The sequence below is a fragment of the Charadrius vociferus genome, unplaced genomic scaffold (genome assembly GCF_000708025.1).
Source record: "Charadrius vociferus isolate BGI_N301 unplaced genomic scaffold, ASM70802v2 scaffold385, whole genome shotgun sequence".
Taxonomy (NCBI): domain Eukaryota; kingdom Metazoa; phylum Chordata; class Aves; order Charadriiformes; family Charadriidae; genus Charadrius; species Charadrius vociferus.
This window is the reverse complement of record NW_009648925.1, coordinates 354,062-371,052: the sequence shown is the minus strand read 5'-3', so window position 1 is coordinate 371,052 and position 16,991 is coordinate 354,062. Positions and strand designations below refer to the sequence as shown.

General features: G+C 38.9%; 1 protein-coding gene across 1 annotated transcript in view; it reads right to left on the bottom strand.

Moving 5' to 3' along the window:
* Positions 1–16,991, bottom strand: part of DPP10 (dipeptidyl-peptidase 10 (non-functional)) — a 249,825-nt gene that overhangs the window by 39,917 nt on the left and 192,917 nt on the right. The window contains exons 7-9 of the mRNA XM_009887247.1: positions 15,976–16,096; positions 11,457–11,611; positions 7,734–7,831 (exon numbers count right to left, since the gene is read on the bottom strand). Of these exons, the coding sequence (XP_009885549.1) occupies positions 7,734–7,831; positions 11,457–11,611; positions 15,976–16,096 (374 nt within the window). The remainder of the gene's footprint in view (positions 1–7,733; positions 7,832–11,456; positions 11,612–15,975; positions 16,097–16,991) is intronic.

Genomic DNA, 16,991 nt, shown 5'->3' with positions numbered 1-16,991 from the left:
ATAGGATTACTAGACCCTCTGCATCTGTACATACATTAAGTTTCCTCACAACATCACTTTAAAGAGAAAAAACTACAATCACTTTCTGGAAAAAGGACTGAAGCAAGAGATTAAATAAAAATTTACACTAATTTTAGATCCTCAATTTGATACCCATTTAATTAGGTGCTCTACAGCACTTTGCATATTCAGAGCACAACTTTCATCCTTGTTTGGGAACACTTCTAAAATCAGACTGTGGATTAATTTATTGCATGTCCAAAGAGTGACAATTACCGATCATCTGTGCAATGTTAGTTTAAACTCACTGTATCACACAGGGGCTGTGTGGCAGAGACAGAATCCAGTTGTAGCATTCAATTACCCCAATAAGAGCAGACTTTTCTCTCTTGCTGTGAATTGTTGTATTCAAGCTGTGTCTCCTCACACCACTCCTAACTTTCTTTTTCCTACGCTTCATGTAGCTAGTTTCAGGTTTTTCCTTATTGATCTCTTTTTTTTCACAGCAGGGCCACTATAAGATGATCACAGGAAGATAAAACCCGCTTGTTGATACCCATCTTCTCTATCCCCACCATCTCACCAGCTCTCAGGTTTCCCACTAAAATCCCTGATTGTCAAGAAAGCTTCATTTAATCTCAGCCTCATAGACCTGCCTTTTTATTTTTTAATAAATTTCGTGGTCTAATCAAGTTCTTTTTTACAGTCTTTTCCCTCTCATCTGTCCTAGGATGTTTTCCTTTCCTGATTCCAAAGAGATCGCTTTCCTCTCTACTCTGTATACAAGCAGACAGAGCACACTGAAAACACAGAAAAGGCAGTCTGCTTCCACAGCATCCCATGATCAGTGAATATTGAAGAAGCCTGTACGTCGCTGACTATTCTACGTTGGATTGAATCAGGCAATGCATATTAAAAAAAAAAAAAAAAAAAAAAAAGTTCAAGTTCCTTGACCAAACAGAGAGCTACTTCTGGTTCCACATTCGGTATTTAAATCTGTTGCTTGGCTTTACCTTATATAATTGCTTTAGGCCAATTTAATCAGTATAAAGAAGGCACAGCTTTCCCTTAGGCCTGTGAACCAGAAACTGGACACGCATACAGTCAGCTTGACTGTAGGAGCTGGAACATCTCACGTGTGCTGAGGGGGTACTACACACCACGAAAGGTCAGGACTTGGGGCCTGAGGGGGATGGAGGACATTCAGTAAGGAAAAAATTCTGACTGTAGGTCTTGAGAAAGCAAATATCATTCCTGAGCATATGGCAATTAACTTTTTTCCAAAGACTTGTACCTTGATCAAATCTGGATTCATTTTTCACTGCTGATAAAACACATGTTAAATATCAAAGGTGTTTATCATCCTTTGCCAAGCTTGCAGATATTTTTTTTTTTTAAATCTATCTTTCTTACAGAATGTTTTCCTGCATTTCGATTATCTCAGTTGATACACAGTTCTATGGAGGTAGTTTAACAGTTTGCTAATACGTTTATCCTCACTCAAGAATGTCCAGCACGTCTTGTTTCACTTGTAATTTTGGGACGCTTGTGAGTAGAAAGATATATGTGTGTATCTTGCTGGCTGTTATTGTAAGTGCTTTGCAAAGTCAACAGAGACAATAAGCTGAACAAAGGAAAGGGATTTGCACTGCATTACACTGGAAGCATAGTTACATTTGTAATTAAATTTGAAAATTAGATACTTAGATTTGAAATAGACAGACACATATTACAGGAAAAGAACCCACAGTATTAAACTTAAAAATAAGAAACTGGTCAAGAGAGAGAGTCAAACTTTGCAACTTCATGCCATTCACTATAATGAAGAAATCTTCTCTCACTTTAAGCCAATGAACTGATTATGAAAGAAATCTGCTCATAAGAATAGCTGGAAGACACTTAACATTTATGGCAATGGAAACAGAAACCTTACTTTTGTTGATTGTTTTAATAGACTTGGATTTCAATAATAAATACAACAGGATTCACCTGAAGAAAGCCAACCTATTATGCTTTACAATCTTGCTGGCAGGTTGTTATCGAAGAAGGTAAACAACAGAAACTGGCCCCATGCACAATGCTCTAGAAGAGTTACTATATTCTTAAATTATTTATAATATGTGTTGAAAAGCATATGAGAATTTACAGATACTAACAGAAAATGTCACTCACAGAAACACACATGGAAAACAACACAAATCGAGACACAACCTGCAAGGGAGCTAAGACAACTACAGTTTGTTAGTATTTTGGTATACTATATGTGACTTAATCTATGCATACATTGATGGATGTACTGCAGTTTTCTTCTGAGACTAAGACACGTGTATTTGTGTGGAAGGAGCTTTTCTAGCTCCCCTTTCCATGGGTGCTGGTGGCCATCATCCTCGCCAGATTAACAAGCTCTGCTCCTCATTCCCTCGCAGCTATGCGAGGAGACCATCTTGGTAGCCCACTGACAAACTCTCATCGTCCCCCTTGAATCCTCAAATTGGTGTGGGTGATGCTCTGCCTTTACCAGAGATGGACAGAGCAACCTCCCTCAGTCTGCTGACTGCACTCCTCCTAGAGCGGTCCAGCCTTGGTGACCATAAGCACGTGCTGTTGTCTGCCTTTCAGCCCCAAGCACAAACCCCTCAGCAGGATGCCTGGACAGGCAGGTGGGTCTCAGCCCCTGCTGACCCAGGGGCTTGTCCTGGCCCACGTGCAGAACCTGCATTTCTTCCCACTGAACAGGGAAGGGAATAATCAATAAATACCTTGGCATTGTGTGGGAAAGCTTCAATAAAAGAAAGTCTGCGGACATATTTTTATCCTGTAGGCTTTGGCTGAATAGCTGATTACAGCCATTTGCTATAAGGTATGAATTAATCCTTTACATTAACCTTGTGAGATAGGTATTGTTATTGCCAAGTTGCAGAAGAGGGCAGGCGCAGAAGCGTGAAAGAAGTGACTAAGCATAGCATATCTAAGAAAAGCTGAAAGTAAACCCCAGTTTTCTTAATATCAAATTGCACATACCCTCAATCTTTCCCATTTCCAGTCATATCAAATAATCAAATAAGCTTTCTATTCCAAAGCAAGGCTCAGATGAACTGGCTGCCAGAAGTATAAACCCAACCTTTCTGGATTCAAAAGGTCATGTACAGAAATATCCAAATGATTTTGTTGATTGGGAAATGCGTGGATAAGAAAAACATTGATGAGGCTTGTAAGAGCATTATTTGAATTTATGCAAACTCAATTTCTTAAGTGTTTGCAGTTCCATTACAAAAGATTAATTAAAATCAGTAAAAAATATTTAAATTTGTTGTACAAAGTCAAAAGGGTCTGACCGTATATTCCAGTCTCTTTAAAAGCAGGTATATATGAAATGAGAATGTGGATATCTAGTGTTTTTTTCAGGCATTTAAATACTCTTAGAAAAAGTAAGAAAAAGGACTGACTTAATTTCTTACAGTGCATTTTAAAACTACCTGGTCAGTAGTGGCTGGGAACTGTGCAGAGGCAAGGCAGCCTGCTCACTGTGGCTGAAATGGGGAAAGCAGTGGATGACTCCCACTCTGAGGCTTTCAAGAACCAATACACAGTTCTTGCAGAAACATCTTTTCATCATGTATGGAAGCACAGTCCTACTCTAATAACTGAACTGCGACTTCTTTCATGTGTTATTTCACATTTTCTCCGTCTCAGCCATTTTCACTTTGGAAAAAAAATGAAATTTTTCTGCCTGACAGGTCTAAATACAAGCATGGGTTTTGAAAAATCAGCCTATATAATTTCTTAATATCATATTATTATCTTATATCTTAATATCACCAGTTACAAGATTTTTCAGGTGTCTTAAGTTAGAGTGCTTTGAACTGATCACATGCACACCACATCACTTTTTCAAGATTTGCAGCAGGAGATGACTATTAGCTTTCCAACTGCAACTTCAGGAGCCAGCAGTGTATGAATCATAGAATCATACAATCATCTAGGTTGGAAGGGACCTTTAAGATCATCGAGTCCAACCGTTAACCTAGCACTGCCAAAACCACCACTAAACCACATCTCTGAGCACCACGTTCACCTGTCTTTAAATACATCCAGGGGTGGCAATTCCACCACTTCTCGGGGTAGCCTGTTCCAATGCTTGATAACTCTTTCTGTGAAGAATTTTTTCCTAATATTAAATCTAAACCTCCCCTGGGGTAACTTGAGGCCATTTCCTCTTGTCCTAACGCTTGTTACTTGGGAGAAGAGACCCCTCCCCACCTCACTTCAACCTCCTTTCACGCAGCTGTAAAGAACGACAAGGTCTCCTCTCAGCCTCCTTTTCTCCAGGCTAAACCACCCCAGTTCCCTCAGCCACTCCTCATATGACTTGTTCTCCAGACCCCTCACCAGCTTCACTGCCCTTCTCTGGACACGCTCCAGCACCTCAATGTCTTTCTTTTTATCCTGTGAGGGGTCCAAAACTGAACACAATACTCGAGGTGGGGCCTCACCAGTGCCGAGTACAGGGGGACAATCACTTCCCTAGCCCCGCTGGCCACACTATTCCTGATACAGTCCAGGATGCCATTGGCCTTCTTGGCCACCTGGGCACACCGCCGGCTCACATTCAGCTGGCTGTCCACCAACTCCCCCAGGTCCTTTTCTGCCAGGCAGCTTTCCAGCCACTCCGCCCCAATCCTGTAGCACTGCATGGGCTTGTTGTGGCCCATGTGCAGGACCCGGCACTTGGCCTTGTTGAACCTCATACCATTGGCCTCGGCCCATCGGTCCAGCCTGTGCAGATCCCTCTGTAGAGCAGAATGCACACATATTTCATCATACATATGTATTAGCTTTCTAGGACTAATGAGAAAAAACCCAGCAGTACAAAACCATGTTTGCCACTGAAGAAAACATAATATAATTGTACACGTGGAATAGAAACACCAAGGGGGAAGCAGTAATTGCACAGAATACAACCACATGTTTAAAGGAAGACTTTCAGTTTCTTCGTGGCATTAACCGTGCACAGTAGATGGTAAATTTTTCCAAAGAAGAAAAATTCCAGGAGTAAATTTACAACTGTTACTGCTATCTTTGTATCAGTATAACCTGAAGAAAACTTAGAAAGTATTACCAAGCACCTTTATAGAATCACTACAAGAAGTAAATGAAGGCAGAACATTGAATTTACTCAATCTTCTATCAAGTTCCCAGGTGCCCTAAATATCAGAGAAACAGGTTTCTGTCTTCAGAGGTCCTGCACTGCACGCAATTTGGGGAGAGCTGAGAATCTGAATGTTATTTTTTATGGTTATCAATAACAGAAACTGCATTCCCTCCCCATTTGTGTGATTTCTCTGTGTAGGAGGGAATCTCTCCCGTAATAGCAGTTGGTTATGACTTGTACAATATGTATTCCCAAAATGTTTCTGACTTGAGAGATCCATAAAACTATATATGATAGTGTCCCATTCAATCTAATTCTGAAAGACTCCCATGACCTACGTACTGATGACTCCATCAAGGAACTGATTAGAAAGGCACTGAAAAAAATTGACTGCCAAAAGTAGCTACTGCTTTTATTCAAAAAGCTAATACTTTAAGAAAACCTTCCCAACCGTTACAAACTCCAAAGATTTCCACTCTAGAAAGGCCTGTTCAAAGGTAATTCTTCATACCTGTATATATATAGATATAAGGAGAGAGGTACATATGGATTGATGACCAGTGTGATGACTGACTGCTACTCAAACCCAGACTTAGAACGCAAGATTTACAGTATACTTGGCTCACAACTATACAATTTTCCTAAATTTTACAGCAATGACATTATACCTTAATAGGTAAAATTAAGATGAAACTAAGTTTTTTCCAGGTTTAAATAGTTTTACTCAGTCTCTGATACGGCAGCAGAACAGCATTTTAAACAGGACTATTATTTCAATTAAACAGCAACAATATCTTTATTGAGGACTCAAAAATCTGGAAAGATGCACCTTAAGGCTCACAAAAGAAATTCCACAAATTGAACTATTGCTAGCCTTCAGGTTCAAGATGCAAAAAAGGTTTTAAGATACCAATATTCATTCATTTGATTCACTTTTATTTTCAATATGCTGGGAAGGAACAATGAATCTGAATAATCTAGGGTGAAACCATAATATCTGAATAATATCAATTTCTTTTTTTCTTGGGGACTTACACATCGCTTTCTCATTTCACTTCTTCACAACTTCTGACATTTAAAGGACAATTTCAATGTTGTTTAAGAGAGTTAAGATGTTAATCTCAATGGCAAGGAATCTCTTTCAGATCTTAAGCTATCACTTAAATTAATGAAGGGGTAGTAAGCAGCAGGAGATTTTATTATGTTTTTCAGTGGTGGCCCATCAACAGAAAGAAAATACTTCAAAAAGCACAAAACATTCAAAATCACTCCCTTCACTAACAATCAGTATTCATTCCAGCTGACATAAATAATTGCAAGGCATAATTCACTATTAAGTTATTCCTGCGATAAATTAGGGTACCTCAATTTGCATAGAAGAGATCTTAAAATTGGTTACAATTAAGCTACGCCAGCTTAAAATTGGTTACAATGGTTGTGAAAAAGTGCCCATGTTAACATCTTGATTGTTTTGGGAACAATTACCAATAAATCTTTTGGGTTTTGTAGGAACTGCAAAACCAGTAACTACATTCAGAGAGGTTTTTTTTAGCTAGGGGTAGCTTTATGGTTGCCAATCTTTTCCACGTCTTTCCCCATCTGAAAATGCCTTGAGTGAAGAGAGGAATTTGCATGTCCCTGGCCCTTAGACTGCAGCCAGATCTGGATTGTGGTTACTCTTTTATTGTTATTATTACCTATATTATATAATAATTTAGGGTTAGAAGATCATTGGCACGTGCACTGAGACCACAATAGGGATTTAACCAATACAACTGCAATTCTACAAACTGGAATATGCGTATGGGAAGGGATCAAAATTTTCTTGCCCTTAAACATAATTTTCAATGCATCTCAAGCGAGGACAGGTAATCAGAAGCTCAGCTTAAGGTATTTAGCAGGAGGGTCACCAGTTGCAGCCAGACCTCAGTGCTTCAGCCCCAAAGCCAAAGGGACTGTTAAATTAGCTCAGCAGTTCTGAAGCAGTTTCTCCTCGAAAATGCAGGAGAGCCCTTCTTAGTCTCTATGACCTGGTGGCATCGCATCTCACCTTCTGTCACCTCACTGCATCTGTCAGTCATGAGAAATGAAACTTTCCGTAACATACTGGATTTGAAAAGTTCAGAATATTTCTCTCTAAACGATGGAACACCCTGATTACGTGTTCTGTGCATTTGTAATGCACTTCTGTATTCTGCAATCTCATTTCGAAACTGAAAGCAACGAGTTGGCACACAGCAAGGAAAGGTTGGGAGTGAAAGCAGTAGCAACCTCAGAACCAGGGCGATGTTCAGCCCCTTTGACCATACCTTAGGATTCTTAATTTCATCTATTTCAAGCAAATTTGAGCTACTTGGGACATCAGACATAAGGAAATCTCAGATCCTTGTGATTTTTAAGAGGAGCGTCAATCCAGTACAGCTCTATTTTATTTTATCATCATTACGTTCAGCCATGGGGACAGAGATCAAGTGCATTCCAGTCAAAGATAAGTGTTTTGCTGATGTAAAAAGGCAACCATTAGCTTGAGAGACAGTCAGGTTAGATTAAACATGAGTTTCAAAACAATGAAATTACATACCTTGATTTAAAGCTGTCAGGTGGCATCAGTTCCAGTGTATGTGCTGGTCCATACAGATTAACTACAAACAGCTTTACTGTTGGGTTTGTTTGACCTGCCTTTGAAAAAAAGAAAATAGGAGCTTTAGAGGCACCCAATCAATGACAGCGAAATAGAATCGCTCATTAACATAATTCAGTATATTTACTATAACGAGAAATTCTTACAGTGTAAAAATCTTAAATTTAAAAAAATAATTTCACAGCCATATGAATTACATAGTTTAAAAAATTAAGTATTAATTGAGTAATTCTCTCACCACCCTTTACTGATGGCAGACCTTCCTGTGCAGAGCAAGAGACCAACACTAGAAGTGGTTTGGCCCAGTTCAGTAAAGTTAGCTGCAAAAAACCAGCCAGTTCCTAAACCAGCTGTTAAACCCAGCCTCCAGCAAAGCCTTTTCCAGACACTATTGTTCCTTCCTCCAAAAAGCCGTCCTATATCTGGGATATCATTCCTCCTCTTCCTCCTCTTCTTTACTGTTTTCCCCCAGGCTTCCTTCTCTGGCTTGCTGAGATGGAAACCTCTATTTTTGGCCCTGTTCAGGACCCAGCTGCTTTGGCAGGCCAGCTCGAAGAGAAACAAAATTCATCACGTTGCTAAAGGTGAATAAAACGGCAGTTTGATATATATCCACTGGGAAGGGTCTGATAAATCCGAAGGATCTACAGGAAGCCGGGATTTGTCCTTCTCTGAGTAAGATGGCTCGTCACTAAGGGAGGTTCCTGAGATGAAGGAAAAGGACTGAAGATAGATGGCAAGGCTCTGCAGGGCTGGCGACTGGTCCCACATCCCTCTCCCAGCCATAACATATTCAAGCTGCTTCTTCATGTAAGTCACAGGAGTCACACAACACTATATAGCACCCTGGGGATATGGGGGCTGAAAAGCGTGTCCCTCAAGGGGGCTGACTCCTGTTTAATATCGGAAGGATACAGTAACATCGCTGACTCTACAGATTTAATCATAATAAACTACAAAGTTGTATATCTGGCTCTTCACAGGGGTATTTAGAAATGCAAAATAGCTTGGCTGAAATACACCCACAAATTCCCTTTAGAAATTGGAATTATCTCAAAACATAGTCTGAATGCTGCATCCACTCATTTCTGAGTGGTATGGAGGACAAGAAAGTGACAATTATGTATTTTTACTAGTGCTAAAAAAAAAAGTTTCAAAAATGGATTTAATTAGACTCCTGGAATTATTATTTTTTTTTATATACAAACTTTTACATTTGCCTCAAAAGCAATGTGGTCTTTCAAAAGCATCCTTTGCATGAACATGGCTTACACAAATACATGGAAAAACTTCTTTACAGTTTGGGTGACAGAGCACTGGCACAGGCTGACCAGGGATGTTGTGGAGTCTCCTTCTCTGGAGATCTTCAAAACCCGCCTGGATGCAGTCCTGAGTAATGTGCTCTGGGCAATCCTGCTTTAGCAGGGGAGTTGGACTAGATGATCTCTAGAGGTCCCCTCCAACTCTGAAGATTCTGTGATTCTGTGAAATGCAAAACTGGAAGAAAACCACTGAAAGATCAAGTCCTTAGGACACAAGTGCAGTCTCCTTATATCCTTTGGACCTTAGATTGATTGCATAGTGGTATCCAAGCACTCTCCCTGGGAGGGCTGCCATGAGTAATTACTATCCAGCATGAGCATGAGATGTAGAGAGACACTCCAAAGCATGCCTTCACACCGGGCATGGCCAGATCCGTGCTAGCCCCTGAACACAAAGCACAGAAGCGCAGCAGTACCCCAGCTCTGGAATCACCAGCCCTGCTCCGGACACAGCAGAGGGATGCCTGTGGCACGGCAGTGCCCATGGCGGGCTGCCAGCCCGAGCTGGTCTCCATTCAGGGCTGTACTGTCCCAACCTACTGTCTCTGCTACGAATATCCACGGTGTGCCCTGCTCTGCTGCATGGAGAGGTCTGAGCTAGAGCTCTACAGCAGTGGCTTCCAGCTCAGTAGAAGGTTTGTGCTATGGCTGGGGAGGTGCCACGGTCAGCGGGGCGAACACCGAACGCTCCCCCAGCCTGCAGTGGACTCGGGCAGCTGAAGGTGGTTTTTCTTCCCAAGTAGAAAACTCTCACATCCACACCTCTCCCTCAACAAGGAACAGCCTCAACTCCTCCACCACTCAGGGTCCTCATGACAAGCTAAATCGCATAAATGTTGTGTAATACCTCAAACATTTGCACAGTAGTGCAAGAACCTTTTACATTGAAATCTTACTTTGTTCTCAATGTATTTAACAAAATTTAAACTTCCTTTTTCATGTTTTTTTTTTTTTAAATAATACAGTCTCCATATATGACATGTACACAGATATGTATGTTCCAGTATTCACAAACAGATGTGGGTTTCGTTTTATTTTTTAATCATGGATATAATTTTCTCCAATAGTTTCACTCTATAATAAAAAAACAAACTTTTTTTTTTTTTTATCTCTCTGTTGCTATACCACAAGCTTCATTACCAATTAATGATGTTTAACGGGTAGCTAAATTGGCATTAAAAGGAGACATTAAATAAAGATAATGTTTTTTCTTTAACAAAATTACTGAAGTTGTATTGTGTATCACTTTTATGCTGAATTGCTAATGAAATGTAATTTTTCATTTCTTGTTCATAAAGCTGACTTTAAAAATATTCCTTATTTTTTTCTTTGCTTTGTCACTCAAGGTCTTTTGCAGTGCAAGTGTGTAAACTACCTCTAAAAACGCTGTTAAATCATTATTTCAGAGTATTACTTCATAGCACAAATACATTATATCATGCATGTTATTGTTTCTTAGTACCTGGTACTATCTAACTGTCCATCCACATTAAGAATAAAGGGTCATCTCCAAAAAACAGTAGCAAGAATATGGTAACAGCAATAGTTTCTCAAGCCCTCAATGAACTTCCTTTGAAATGTCAAAGGAGTACCACGTACATGGACCTACATGTCCTGTCAGAAAGGAACTCAGGCTTTTTGAAACTGCACGCAAGGGATGGATAAACCGGTAACTTGGAAGATAATACCGGTGCTGGAGCTCAGCAGAAAACTGACAGCAAGGGAGGCACCTAATCAGGAAATCCCCAGAAAATGAGGAGTGATTTCAGACATTATCCCTGCCTGGGCTGCTCTGTCACTTTCCAACAGGAATCTAAAACCCCTTCTCTAAATCTTCTAAAACTCAGTGATAGCTCTATTTTCTCTTTTTTTTTTTTTTTTTTTCTCGTTTTGATGGCCAGGAAAAGATTTTACTGTGCCTTATCTTATCCAAGGCCAGTCTTTCACATTTATTAATAACAGTATAATTTACTGAGATCTATACAACTCCCTGCACTCTGCACGCAGCGTGTATGACTCCAGTGCAGTTGTGACAGTATCTTTTTTTCTGTGCAGTCCTTCAAACATATTACCCTTCTCTCAGGAGTGGTGGATTGATTTTACCAGCCATATATCAATGATGAAATTACTATGAAACAGCCTGTCTGCTGTTCCCTCACCCAGTAGTTACTTTCCAGCAAAAGGTGTTAGTCTGCTGAAAAAAAAAGTAATTAATATTTCCTGAAAAGCAACATGAACAAAATCAGCATCTGTTGCTGTCTAGAAACGCTCTTTCCATATGGTTGGATACTATCACTGAACAAGGAAGAGGAGGTGGGGGCTGCACTCACACTCATCTTACCTTAGGATATGGATACTGTTTTCCTTTTGGATATAGGCCTCCAGTAAACCTGGGAATAACCATGTTCGGTACGAGAGAGTCATTTATGGTCAGGAACGCCAGTCTTTCACCGTCTGGAGACCACCAGTGGGCAACGTGAGAATGAAGAAGTTCCTCTGCAAAACCAGATCTCCTTAGGGTCCATAAAAATAACTATCATATAGGTTCCAGTTCATTCAGCTGGCACTGATTTGTTCTTTCTGTGCCTGCTTGAAATGCATTTGTTGTAATTTCAGTAATTTCACGTTATCCTGGGTTGAATGTTTGGATAACAAGGCATATCAAAAGACCAAACTTTAACCATTTTCCTCAAATGAATACTTTCATTGACGTCAATAAATCATTTAAACATGAAACATGATTGTAACTGCCATAGGATTACTTCTATTGCATTTCATTAAATGTGTTTAATTAATTTTTAAACTATTTGGACCAGGGTTTTTTAGGATTGTTAATCTTTATTTTTTTTCTATTGATATAAAACTTTAGTATGCCCAATTTCTCTGAGCTGTGGCACCTGGTAACATGCAGATCCTCACACAGTGAAATTGATGTAATCATTTTTGCAGTGCAATATTTTGGATTTCTTGTCTCAGTCTAATGGTCAGCTTTAATTTTAAAGTTCAGTTTAATGTAATTTCTTGAAAATCCAAACAAAACTTTTTATTTTTATCCAAATTTTATTTGACTTCCAAATGAAAGTAATTCTTCAAAATGTCATGCAATGATTTCTTACGTTTATTGTCACTGTACTTCATATTAGAAAGAAACAAACCAGAAACTCACTCTGTACAGGTCTTCTGCCTTCCACTTGTGAAAAGACTTGAATTTTTTGAATTACATATTTGATATGTTGACATGTTTGGTAGGTATTTTGTATTTAAATTTGAAGAATTTGGCCAGAAACCTAATTGAGAATAATATATTAATGGGACCAAAGGCCTGACTGCATACCTAAATTAAGAGCCTACCTAGAAAACTACGTAAATTGTCAATAGAGACTCTCCAAGATGCTAATCAAATTCTGTAAGTTTCGAAACGGCTTAATGGGTTGAATTATCTAAGGTTAGCTGCAATGAAGCTGGGACCTATATTCAAAGTCATATATTCTGTGTCATGCTTGTCTCCCTGGCTGGATAACTAAAACCTTCTACACAGGAGAACAGCAGAGAATGAACGGGCTGGATAACTAAAACCTTCTACACAGAACAGCAGAGAATGAACAGTGAATATCAGAGAGCAAAAATCACAATTGTGTTTCTTTTAAAATATTACTGTTTGCATTCAAACACGGTTATTCACACAAAGAAAAGCTATTCCCAAATGCTTCTGTAAGGTAAAATGCTAATAACAAACTAATGCAAATAATAAAAGAAAGCAAATGAGGTCAAAAGGAGGAACAGTTCTCAATTCGACTGAAAATCTGTTAACTTTATCTGGACAATATTCAGCCTGCTCAGCTTCTGATGCTATTAAAAACACTACCGAAAGTAAAGGACTGATCTAACTTAAACAATGGTTAATGGCAATGAAGCAGTATATTCATCTGTGCCAACAGACAGACTGTTGTCCTCCAACATGTACAGACAGAATTCTTTGTTACCTTGGCTTTAATTATGTATATTATGGAGGAGAGCCTGCCTGCATCCCTGGGAACCCAAAGAGTTCTCTAAGTCAGGAAATAAAACAGCTATTTGGGCCAGGGATTAAAAAACTTTGAAAAGAATGTGAAAAATCACTTAAGAAAGGCTTTAGGACATGCATCAGATGAAGGCTTTGGGATGAGTATCATCTCTCACATAATTTCAGAAACATTCTAGTCCCAGACTGGACACTTTTTGCTTTTCTTCCTCATGACAAAGATACATATATAGCTGTGGAGACTGAGAGTAAGAAGAACAAAGTGGGGCAGTAACCGATGTGGAAATACAAGATATTTAGATGAATATGCCTGGCTTCCTTTTCAAAAAAGGAGAAGCAGGCTCACGGCCCTTTGGAAAATCAGCCCTGTATGAGACCCATGTATCCACGTGTTAACAGGCAAAAATCACCCACAGCATATATGAAGAGTTCCGTGTTTTGTTCCCAGCTAAAGAAGTTCTATGAAGCTTTAAAGCCTTTCAGTCCTCAAATATTAATTAATAAAATATGCCTGTAGGAATGATGGACACACACAGAGAAGCAGGAGCATAACTTCAGACAAGCATCATTGTCATTATTGTGCTAGCTGCTCCTGTTCTTTCCAAGTTACCTCGTTTTCTTTTTCTGTTCATCATGAAATATTCAAAGCTTAAAGGAACAGTCATTTGCTTTATCAACAGCATTGTTCATCTTTAAAACAAATGAAGTTACAAAAAATCCACATCACCCTCAGATACTGCTTCTGAGATATAGGTAAAGTGAAATATAAAAAAAAAAAATATAGCATATTGGCACGTTTCAAATAAAATAGATTAATTTTGTTTCTCTTTAATTCCTAAATGTAGATCTCATCAATGCAGAAGCCAAAATCATACAAACCCCTTGACATTTTTTTGGTTAAAATATGTCTTCCATCTGTGTAATTCTTAGATGGGATCTACTCCATCCCTTCCAGACAGCTCAAATACAACTCCTGGCAAATACCAGAACTGATCAGTTGCATTAGGTAACCTTTTATGGTTCCTTCCAGCCAGAATTATCCTATGATATCCTTATGATCCTTTGCAGGCTAGGAAGGAATGTTTTTTAAAGAATCTCATATTACATTTTGTTCTGTGGAATAGATCCTTCATTGTATGTCGTTCACTGCAGCTCCATGCTGCACCCAGCTGTACCCCAAAGAGAAGACAAACACAGGCTGCCCTCTTCTGAACAGCTGTCCTCAAAATGCTTGCGGACTGGGAGCCAGAATTGCCCTGTTGCATCCATGCCTGTGACTCTTACTAACTTCACTTTGTTTTAGCAAAAACTCAATATACTATATCAAATTCAATGAGCTATATATGCTTAAATTCTTCAATTTGCATGCAGTCATGTTAGATTTAAAGAATATGAAGTGCATATAAAACTATATTCCAGTCCAAAGATGTCCTTTGCTGCCACATTAAAACATTTCAAAACATTAATTGAAACCTTGGAAGTGGGTAATTATCAGGCACAGACATTTATGTGGCTAAGGGATGTAAACTACTATTTTAATTTCAGAGTTTACTTGGGCAGAGATTTTAAAAAAATCCCCATGTGAGCTATCTGCTCAGAACTACTGAAATGCCACGAGGTATGGATAGACCATTTCTAAGGACCCCACTGAAGCTGTATGGCATAACAGTGTTCCTAAAAAACCTCTGCCCTGCAGAACTCTGCCTAGGAGAAGTTATATATTTCAGGTAACTGCGTAGTTAACACTGAGGTATTTGTCTATAAATTTCCCATAGGAAAAATAACTGAACTGTGTATTAATTTTAACCTCTTGTACCAAGGTGGATAGTCTGCTCCCTTTTTTTTAATTTATCATTACATTAAAAGCAGTTTGGGTGCAGAAGGAAACATTCTGTGGTGCTACGCAGAAGACGGCTTCAGAAGCCAGAGAATATCACAGACCGAGTTGTCCTCCACTCCGTTTTGGCACTGCTTGCCAGCAACAGCAAGTTTTCCAGGAGTCTAGCCCAGGTTGATTTAAGCAAAAGTAGCAGTCACTGTTGAGGCAACAGTATGACACTTTTAGATCTTGTCAAAACACTCAAATTGGATTCAAGCGTGTTCTTACAGTCGAACACAATGTTACTGCCTGGTTTGAGGTGCTGGAGTCTCTTGTGAGTCATGTTAACACACAGCACACCAACCACCACTGAGGCTGAAGGAGAGCCCCTGATTTAAAAAAAAAAAAAAAAAAAAAAAAGTGAGGCACCAGGCACTATCATCTTTCATCACCTTTCACTGTGTATCCAGCAGTAAAAAAGAAAATGTAGCCAATTCTGCTTCTAACACAATTCTTCTGTGCCGCCTTCTATTGGGATGTGTTAACTGTAAACAGATCCACACTGTTGTTCAGACAAGCAACAAACTGAGTCGTTTCCCCTCTTCACTTGTGTTGTAAACCCAGAATAGCTCCAAAGGTATGAATGAGTTATTCCAGATAAGCAAATCATACCAGGTGTTCAGTTTTATTTGAAATGCCAGCCCCACTGAAGTTGGTAGTAAAATCCCACATCAAGGATTTCACTACTATAGCATTTTTTTATATACTGCCTAGTGTTCATAATACATTTGATACGTTCTGGTTGAAAATAAATTCCTCCTCAGAAAATATTGTTATATGCAAAACAGCAGTCAATACAAAGTATGAATAGATACAAAGGCAATCTTGCAAGAAAATGGGAAGGCAAAGAAGCAAAAACAACCTTAGATAGCATTTTCTGAAATGAATAGATTTGTGCTGTTGGGTCTGTACAAAAATCTCTCATCTGTTTTAATAAACAGATATATTTGTCCAGCTTACCTTCATATAACCAGTCTGCAATTCCATTAAAAATAATTCCTTCTTTTCCCGAAGATGTCAGGCGCAATGAGCTACTCTTTACATCAGGCTGATAGTAGATGTTATTTTCAAAAATATAAATCTGGGTAAGGTAAAAGGGATGGAGAGAGAAAAAAGAACATTTTGGTAGATATAAATGAATGTTCAGCAATGAATACGTAATTTCCTCAGGCTCAGAACAGTCTACAGTATTCTATAATTCAGCATGAGCTTTCACCAACATTGGCTTCATATTTCCTTTTATTATCAATTTGGACAAACTACGTGAACTCCTAATACTTATGCCTAGCCAAATTCTTCATTTGAAATTGTCTTCCCAGTTGAAATGTTTCTATTCACTTTAAGAAATATTATTACACTCCTCAGAATCATACAGAAGACAAGTTTTATAACAGTTGAATAGACAAAGAAATTTTCCATTAATTCCATTCTATCTTATGCAATCATTTGTATTTCTAGCTGTGAAATTAGACATCTTTCTGCAAGTACATACAGCACAGTGCACACATCATAAATGTAAGTTACAGCTTTATATCATGGTGTGAGAACTTACTGGAAAAGCAAAAATAAATAGCAGACTGCTGTTAACGTTTCTCAGCTTGCTGACACTATTTCTGACTCTGATACACAGTTTACCTCAGGTGTGCTATATAAATGCCCTTTCTTTTCAAGTCTAGGCTCCTCCTCCTTTTCCTGCAAGTAACAGACCAGACAGACAGTCCTTTCCTCCTTCACTGCCACTTCCCAGCCCTCTCCGTTTTTCTTTCCCTGCTCACTTTGTTGCAAAGGATTTCAAGTTCCCTCATTTTGTGAGACTGAGCTCCAGGCTCCAAGACAAAGTGCGATGAAAGAAAGATAAAGGCCAAATAAAACCCCCCAAAACAACCAAACACAAACCAAACAGAACGAACAAAAGAGAGAAGGAAAAAGAAACAAAAGAAAGAAAGAAAAAAGGAAAGAGGAAAAAAGGGAAAAAG